The following is a 9,940-nucleotide window of genomic DNA, read 5'->3' as shown; positions in this document are numbered from 1 at the left end:
TATATGTATGTATGTATGTATCATCGTTCATCATTGTTTAACGTCCGCTTTCCATGCTAGTATGGGTTGGACGATTTGACTGAGGACTGGTGAACCAGATGGCTACACCAGGCTCCAAATCTATAATAAAAATCAACCTTGCTCTCATTGCAGAATCACAACCAGAACTAGAAGAAATTTCATGTGTGGAAGCAAGGTTTAGAATCGAAGGGCCTTAGAGTCAATGTTGCAAAAACCAAAGTCCTAGTAATTAGGAAGGCAAACACATCACAAACGCCTTCAGGTAGCTGGCCCTGATCAATCTGTAGAAAAGGTATAGGTAGAAACTCTATAAGATGTACCCAGTGTAAGCTATGGATGCATAAGAGGTGCAGCAACATCAAAGGAAGGTTAACTGGGAAGATAGCTTTTTTATGTAGCAGATGCCCAGGGGCAATAAACACCATAGATGCTCAGAAAACTGATTCCATCCCACTCCAGGGGGAGAAACTAGAAGTAGTTGATAGCTTCTGCTACCTAGGTGACCAAATCTGTAGTGAGGGTGGATGCTCAGAGAGCATTGCCACTAGAATAAGAATAGCCTGGGCAAAGTTTAGAAAGCTTCTACCCCTACTGATGACAAAGGGCCTCTCGCTCAGAGTGAAAGGTAGATTGTATGATGCATGTCTGCGAATAGCCATGCTACACAGCAGTGAAACACAGGCCATGACTGCTGAAGACATGCGTAGGCTCGAAAGAAATGAAGCTGGCAAGATCCGCTGGATGTGTTATGTCAGTGTGCACACACGACAGTGTAAGCACCCTGAGAGAAATGTTGGACATAAGAAGCATCAGATGCAGTGTGCAAGAGAGACGTTTGTGTTGGTATGGTCATGTACTATGGATGGATGAGGAGAGCTGTGTGAAGAAGTGCCACTCCCAAACAGTTGAAGGAATCCGGGGTAGAGGTAGACCCAGGAAGATATGAAATGAGGTGGTCAAGTATGACCTTTGAATGTTGGGCCTCACAGAGGCAATGACGAAAGATTGAGACCTCTGGAGATATGCTGTGATTGAGAAGACTCGGCAAGGAAAGTGAGATCACAGCCATAGCCTACACCCGTGTCGCATAAGCAGCCCATTTAAAAAGTGCCTTTGAATCGTCGGGCAAAATGCCATCCTTGAGGAAACCTATTGAGTCAAGTAAATCAAAATCAAATTAAATCACAACCAAATGGAAATTGTAGTTGTGGCCATTATCAGTACTGGTGGCACACAATAAGCACCATACATCCATGTGTGGGTCACTGCCTAGCTGGCTCCCCGTGCTCGTGGCACATAAAAAGCACCATCTGAATGTGGTCAATGCCAGTGCAGACTGACTGGCTCCCATGCCGCTGGCATGTAAAAAGCACCTGCTACACTTTCGGAGTGGTTGGCGTTAGGAAGGGCATCCAGCTGTAGAAACATTGCCAGATCAGACTGGAACCTGGTGTGGCCTCCTGGCTTGCCAGTCTCCAGTCAAACTGTCCAACCCATGCCAGCATGGAAAACGGGCATTAAACGATGATGACGACGATATCATAGCCTCAGGCCAACCAAAGCCTTGCAAGTAGATTTCGTACATGGAAACTGAAAGAAGTCTGTTGTAGATATGTGCATATTTGTGTGTGTGCGTGCGCACGCATTTGTTTGTGCCTGTGTATGTACCCCCATTATTACTTGACAACCGATGTTGCTGTGTTTACGTTCCCATAACTAAACGGTTTGGCAAAAGACACTGATAGAATAAGTACTAGCTTACAATGAATAAACCCTGGGGTCTATTTGTTCGACTAAAGGCGGTGCTCCAGTATGGCCGCAGTCACGTGACTGAAACAAGTAAAACAATAAAACAACTATGCTATTTTAATCCCAAGCAAGGCCGAGTATCTCTGCTAATCTACATTATATTATTGTGAGACGTTCTGATCATCAATGGTCAAGTGGTGAACAATATGGTTTTGGCTTACATTTTCTTATGCTCATCTGGACATCCACCAATTGCAGTGAAAATATCTGAAATGGTACATAAGGCCTGGTTCACAAGAATAGAAAAGATCTCTGTCAAACCCCTTCTAAACATTAGTCAAAAATTCTTGCCCGCTCCTTTCATATCTACTATATCAATGTGGTTGACTTCAAAAGAGCAAAATCCCAGTGACAAACATCTTCGAAGACACAAGATTACATCCATGCAGAAGAGCTTAACTGACAGAAACTGTCTCTTTGATGGCATTATTAATATAAGAACATTACAAGAAATATGTAACCCTACTCGCATTACACTCCATCGCCACTACTATACCACATTTGTAACCAATGCTAATTGAGATCAACTAATTAAAAATGTCACTATCTTGCTTTATAAAATATATCTAATTAGTGTCACATAAATACACAGAAACGATTCACATATTATTTCATATGGAATGAAGACAAGACACAAGAACATCTAGACATTACAGGATTAGAGAAGTCAATAATCTCAGTTTGTATGGATGTGGTTTTGTATCCAAGAAAAGCAGTAGAAATGCACAGAAGGTAACTAGGAGTAAAATGTAAGATGAGGGTAGAAGATGATGCTGTGACAAAAAAAATATGATTAAATTTAAGATATACAAGTATAAAAGAGTTACTGAATGATAGCAGATTAATTATCATGTTAATAGAGTATATGGAAAGTACAATAGGACATTGCCTGATATTGTGATACTATATATTCTTACAGACTGTATATAATTCGATTAAAGAACATGTGTTATTCATTACAATGAATACGATTGTGTCTCAGCATAGTTGATATTATGGTAGTTCCATAAGCAGTCAAGGTAAAAGGTTACCAGGTCCAGCACCAAATGAAATAGTAATTTTTTTTTTTCCTGGTCAAATAACAATCACCAGATTTCGTAATCTAATTTGAATGTAACAACCAAGTCAGAAGCAAAACTTAAAGGTAAAGCCTCAGAAAACTATTCCTCTCTTAGTATTGATATCATCTAAATGCCAATAAGTGTGAATACAAGAATGCCTATATGGATAATAAATGTTATTCCAGGAATATAGCTGGTGTTAATCATATACAGTTACCAACAGGGATATGTGTGTTCAAATCACACCAACAACTCATATTTTATTCCTATCTGTATATTTCATCTTAATACCAATACTTTGTTTAAATGTAAACAGATGTTCACAGTTCAATATAAAATTAAACATTAATTAGAAGTAATTTAATGAGCAATATTCTTATACAGAGTTAATATAGTATTGTTTTAATTTACAACTTCAATATATATTCTAGTCAAAGACATTCTGGATATCTACCCCATCAAAAGACGACATGATTTGACGGACATCTGGCTCGACAATAACATCAACAACAACCCTAACCTATCGGAAATCTTAGCAGAAAAAGAAACAAAAATATTCTAATTAAGTCCCATGTTTACACATAAATAACACTTTAGTTCTCTATTCTAAAAGACAATCATTATCATCTTCATTTAACGTCCGCTTTCCATGCTGGCATGGGTTGGACGGTTTGACTGAGGACTAGCAAGCCACGAGGCTGCACCAAGCTCCAATCTGGTAAGGTTTCTACATCTGGATGCTCTTCCTAACACCAACCATTCCAAGATTGTAGTGGGTGCTTTTTATGTGCCACTGGCATGGGAGCCAGTCAGACGGCACTATTAATTCTATTGTGTCGTCTGACTTTGTCCATTTTACCAACCATGCTAACCCTGATTTTATGAAATTTCAGTAATCTCTTAAATAGAATTACTTCTCAGATAACCTTTTAAATGGAAATTAGGAATGAAACCTGTGGAGCTTTCACTTGAAACGTTTTGCTTAACCTGAAGTTGAACGTTATAGAAATCAATTAGTTACTGTTAATTTATACTCACTAACTGCATCTGAAACTGTCTGCACTTCTTTCTCTTCAAACATTGGACTTTCTGAAATAAATATTTCCAAGTTTTATACTTCATGGTAGAATTTCTTTGTTACTAATCTATATTTCATTTTCATGAAACATTTCATTCATTGAAGATCAACCTTTCTACTGTTTCAACAGTGTTACCATGTAAGAGCTCAATATTTAGGCGTACAGTTAAATAGAATAACATCCCTAAACTTTATCTCTCTAGTAAGGCATCCTACATAATCTATCAATGTTGCAATTATCTCATTTAATTATCACTCGATGACATTGTTTATCTCTTTGTTCTGTCTTTCTTTTCTTATATCTGTGCCAAATCTATGACACGGCATTGTCCTCTCTCCTCTAGATTTCACTAACCGACATTCTCCTCATCTTCTGCTTAATTCCAATGTCAACTAAGTTGGTCATCAAAGATGTGGTTACAAACACATGACACACCACATGATCAGGTAGGATCAAGATACACCTGCTCTCTTTGCTTTCTGTAATCCTTAATTCTAACTCTCCACAATACACTTCACCAGAATGTCAATTGATTCAGGAGATACTTTAAGACATCTGAACATCATTCGTCCTCCTAAATAAAGCAGCTTTCTTTCCGGATGAAAAATGATTACTTCTACACAGGTGGAACAGAAAGTGGTATTAGTCCTCCTAAAACACAGAAGGCACAGAAGACCTGGTACTCAAGAGTACTAATCTATATATCAATCAAAGTTTTTCACATTCTTGATGTCCTCTCTATCAATATGGTGGATCGCAATATGGTGAAACCCAGCAAATTTCAAGAAGCAAAATTTATTCCCTTGCAGAAGGGTTTAACTGATAGAAACTGTCTTTCTGATGTCATTGTTAAAATAAAAAGATATTACAAGGAATATGTTAACCCTACTCACACCACATGCCATCACCACTACTATACAACATTTGTCACTAATGCTAACTGAGATCAACTAATTGAAAATATCTCTACAAGCTTTATAAGGTACATCTACCTTGTATCAAATAAATATACAGAACGTTTCACAATATACTGTTTCCTATGGAATGAAGCCAAGACACAGAACCATCTGGACCTTACTAAACCATAGATGTCAATAATCCCAGTTTTTAGGGATGTGGTCTTGTACCCAAGAAAAACAGTGAAATTACATAAAGAGTAACAAGTTATAAAATGTTAGGTGAGGGTACAAGATGATGCTATGAGAAAATAGGTTACATTCCAGACATAGACATGTAAGAATGGTAATGAATGATGGCTAATTAAATGTCATATTAATGGGGATATGGGAAATAGAATAGCACACTGTCTATCATTACAGTACAAGATAGATTGCATATAATCTGACTAAAGAACATGTGACGTTCATTAACAATAAATATGATCATTGCCAGGGACCCTGGACTGGCTCCTGTGCGGGTGGCACGTAAAATTCACCATTTTGAGCGTGACCGTTGCCAGTACCGCCTGACTGGCCTTCGTGCGGGTGACACGTAAAAGCACCCACTACACTCTCGGAGTGGTTGGCGCTAGGAAGGGCATCCAGCTGTAGAAACTCTGCCAAATCAGATTGGAGGCTGGTGTCGCCATCCGGTTTCACCAGTCCTCAGTCAAATCGTCCAACCCATGCTAGCATGGAAAGCGGACGTTAAACGATGATGATGATGATGATTGTGTCTCGGCACAGTTGCTATTATGGTAGTGCCATGAAAAATTGTGCAAAGTACTAATTGTAATTCCTTTCCCAGGTAAAACAAGAACGGCACGGTTTCATGGGGTAATTTGAACGAAACAATCAAATCAGAACTAAAACCAAATTGTGAAAGACAAACAAAACTGAGCTTCTATTAGTATTAATATCATTAAGAAACTGAGAAGTGTGAGAATATAAATGTTTATATGAATAGAAAGTGTTATCCAAAAAATGTCACATGATCACGTGACCAAATGGACTGTCAGATGCTGTTAGACATCTCTGGCCACAATGCATTGTTTTAGGCTTCAAATGATATCTGTTGGCTAACCAAGCAGGCCAACATTCTCCATCCCTGATCGAAAGAAGGGACTGGAGCAATATGAAATGAAGAGTTTTGCTCAAGAACACAATGTGGTGCCCTGTCTGGGAATCGAACTCCTGTCCCAGTGATCGTGAGTGCAACAGCCTAACCACTAGGCCTTCACTCTCTGATGTTGGTCCTTAAACTCTCAGTTGAGATTTTGCCATTGAATCTCCTACTTTATCAAAGCTGACTCTGATGTTCTTGTGAGTAACATTGTCTTTATCAGCTCCCCATTACACTAGTAAATCATTAATCACCTTTAATCACTCACAATTGAAAGTAAAATGTTCATGTTTACAAATAGAACACTGGAGATTTATTGAAATTTCAGTTAATTACTATCTATCATTCATCATTATTCATTAGTCTTATGTCACAAACCACAACACTCTTCAAGTGTGACAAATCTTAAAATTAGATAAAGACAATATCTAGTGGATGTAATGATAGATATACTATCACAAAGAAAAGACCTCAGAGACACCTATCATAAATTTGTCACATTATGACAAACCTGGGACTACACAAAAGCACGAAGTACATTATTCCACACTATAATGTCAATAACAGATCACCATAAATTATCTTACCAAATCCACTTTTCCTGAGTACGCTTTGTCGACACATGGGGCATCTCTTAAATGTCATTTCAGAACAGCAGTTCTCACAAACAAGAATATGTTGACATGGATGAAGTGTGACAGAGGCCTTTTTCTCTTGACACCAGCGACATCTATGTAACAAAATATAAACACATCCCATCAACAACATTCCTTTATAACAAATATTACATGGTATACATGTTTGCAGTACAAAATATTATGAAATTCTGCTGTGACCATCATGTGTGTCACACAAATTCTGTTTTAAACAATTCCGTACAGACAGATTTATGTGTATATAAGTGCTACACACACACACACACACATACATGTGTATATTTATACAGATATTGTTCAATATATGTCTTGACTCTGATACATCAGAAAAACAGGTGGGCACACAGTGCACTACATATATTCAAAATCCATACTTCACTTCTAGACTCCATTTCTTATGAACAAATATACATGTACACAGGTTTGTGTCTATATATGAGGTCTGATCAATAATTATCTGGACTGTTGCCATAGTAACAAATTGAAAGCATGCAGAGTGAAACCATTTGGCGAAGATTGATCTTAATCTGTGCATGCGCACTAAGTTTTAGTGTTCTAACTCACCTCTGATGTTTACAGCAGTGCTTGGAAGGAAGGTGTGTAGTATGTGATCGTTGCATTGACCATGAGAAAGAAAGTTGACATGGCGATACCTGCTCAGAGACCTACGCAAGGTTGCAGAATGTGTATCGTGAGGGGTGTATGAGCCACACACAAGCATACAAGTGGTTTAGATGTTTCCAAGATGGCTGAAAAAAACGTTGATATTGACAAACATTCTGGGAGACTCACAACCAGCACAACTGAGAAAGACATTACAGATGTGCGTGCAGCAGTGAGGGGAAACTGTCAACTCACCATCCTTGAGTTATCCGAGGATGCACAGGTTAGTTACAGTTTAGTTCATTTGGGTATGAGACGCATGTCTGCCAAATTTGTACCAAAACTTTCAGCTGACCAAGAAGACACTTGGGTTTCAGTTGCAGAAGATCGCCTTCATTGTGTCAAGAATGAGGAAAACTTTTTGGAAACTTTGTATAGGCCTTTGAGCAGGTATCGCCAAGCTTTTGGCAAAATTTGATGCAGACTCTCTGCTCAACTTTCTATGTCAATGCGACAATCACATGCTACACACCTTCCTCCCAAGCACTGCTGTAAACAGTGGAAGTGAGCTGGAATGTTAAAGCTGAGCATGCACAACAGAGATTAAGGTCAATCTGTGCCAAGCAGCTTCACTCTGTGTGCTTTAGCATCATTACTATGGCAACACTCAGGATACTTGTTGATAAGACCATGTACAACTATTAATATATGTATATATAAAACACTTGTGGAGGCGCAATGGCCCAGTGGTTAGGGCAGCGGACTCGCAGTCATAGGATCGCGGTTTCAATTCCCAGACCAGGCGTTGTGAGTGTTTATTGAGCGAAAACACCTAAAGCTCCAGCAGGGGATGGTGGCGAACCCTGCGGTACTCTTTCACCACAACTTTCTCTCACTCTACTTCCTGTTTCTGTTGTGCCTGTAATCCAAAGGGTCAGCCTTGTCACACTGTGTCACGCTGAATCTCCCCCAAGAACTATGTTAAGGGTACACGTGTCTGTGGAGTGCTCAGCCACTTGCACGTTAATTTCTCGAGCAGGCTGTTCCGATGATCGGATCAACTGGAACCCTCGACGTCATAAGCGACGGAGTGCCAACAACAATATAAAACACTTAATTGTATCTAATCTGTTTAACAAGTCCTCCATATTTAGACATCTGGTTTTGAATTTTATGGATTGAGAGATGAGACACAATTGCTATAGCTTCATATATAGGAGATTGATGTAACAAAACAAGTCACTGTTCTAAAATAGAAGAACGCTTTGAGAATACAATACAATATATATGTACAAAACTTGACAACATTTTTCAAAATTGATGAGTTGACTGCAATAAATGTCATATTTCTATGCACCATTAACTTCCTGATGATTTCAGGTCAATCAAAGATACACTATCATTGTATGATTAAAAGGATTGTGAGAAATGGTCCAGCTATCAAATTGATCCTTTCGGTGGCTGGCATCGTGTGTCTTCCCCCACCATTACAGTTGAACAAAATCTGGCCATCCACCAGGAAATTTTGGAAATCTGTTGAGACAGATATTAAAAGCATAGTTCCTTACATAATCATACATTGAAGGACCAAATAAGAAACCATTGGATAGAAATCTACCCCTAGTTACAGCTAAATTAAAACATTGCAAACATATAAATATGATGATATAAAAAATAGAAACTGTACTGGTTTATCTTGTCATCGATAGTGAATACTTACTGTGGTGGGAATAATGTCATTACTTTAATATTCAATTTTGCATTTTTAATGAGGTCCAGTGGTGCTATGCCATTTTTGTTTTTACAGTAAAAGTCAGCTCCCTGGAGGGCCAGGTAACTAGCAACCACTACACCCGAGAGCCGGTTTTCATTTCTCAGTTTGAGCTCAGTGCAGCACTACAAATGATGAAATATAAAACAATGAGTAAAAGATTACACAATATTTACATTATAGATTGCACAACAGTTCAACTACATCTTCATGTAGCTTGTTTACCCAGTAATTAAACTGATTACACAATGTTGTTGAGTTCCTACATCATCTCCAGTCGAGTCCATTTCCCATTATCTTTTGTTTTTACTCTACTTTCTACGTTAGGACAATATTTATGATCATTGTATTGAACAAAACACACATTAGTGGTTAACATTCAGTTCAATTATTACTGAATGAGTTAATATTGACTTGCCAATCACAAACATCATGATACAGTCAATGAAAATAAACAATAGATAAACATCACAGCATGAAGTTACAATGGAACAAATGTCGCAATAATAAAACACAAGCCAAGAAGAGCCTATTCATACAACTGGCCATACTAAAAGAAATAGTTATGGAATAATATTATTCTGGGCTGAGGTGGTGAGGCAAGACCTTCGTACATTGGGCCTCACCGAGGCGATGACTACTGACCGAGACCTTTGGAAATGTGCTGTGCGTGAGAAGACCCGGCAAGCCAAGTAAGATCGTTGCCAGTGCCCCTGGACTGGCTCTTGTGCGGGTGGCACATGAGATGCACCATTTTGAGCGTGGCCGTTGCCAGTACCGCCTGACTGGCTCCCGTAGGATTTTCAAGTGAGATCGTTGCCAGTGCCCCTGGACTGGCTTGTGCGGGTGGCACATAAAAGACACCATTTTGAGCGTGGC

At 38.8% G+C, this 9,940-nt stretch overlaps 1 protein-coding gene across 8 annotated transcripts in view; it reads right to left on the bottom strand.

Moving 5' to 3' along the window:
• Positions 1–9,940, bottom strand: part of LOC106873773 (E3 ubiquitin-protein ligase MIB2) — a 58,923-nt gene that overhangs the window by 8,540 nt on the left and 40,443 nt on the right. For all 8 annotated transcript variants that reach the window (XM_014921273.2, XM_014921276.2, XM_014921277.2 and 5 more), the window contains exons 9-11: positions 9,011–9,186; positions 6,619–6,761; positions 3,930–3,980 (exon numbers count right to left, since the gene is read on the bottom strand). In XM_014921273.2, coding sequence (XP_014776759.1) covers positions 3,930–3,980; positions 6,619–6,761; positions 9,011–9,186 — 370 coding nt within the window. The remainder of the gene's footprint in view (positions 1–3,929; positions 3,981–6,618; positions 6,762–9,010; positions 9,187–9,940) is intronic.

Source organism: Octopus bimaculoides, chromosome 5 (assembly GCF_001194135.2).
Source record: "Octopus bimaculoides isolate UCB-OBI-ISO-001 chromosome 5, ASM119413v2, whole genome shotgun sequence".
In the NCBI taxonomy this organism is placed as follows: domain Eukaryota; kingdom Metazoa; phylum Mollusca; class Cephalopoda; order Octopoda; family Octopodidae; genus Octopus; species Octopus bimaculoides.
The sequence above is the reverse complement of the archived record's forward strand: the minus strand, read 5'-3'. Positions and strand labels throughout refer to the sequence as shown.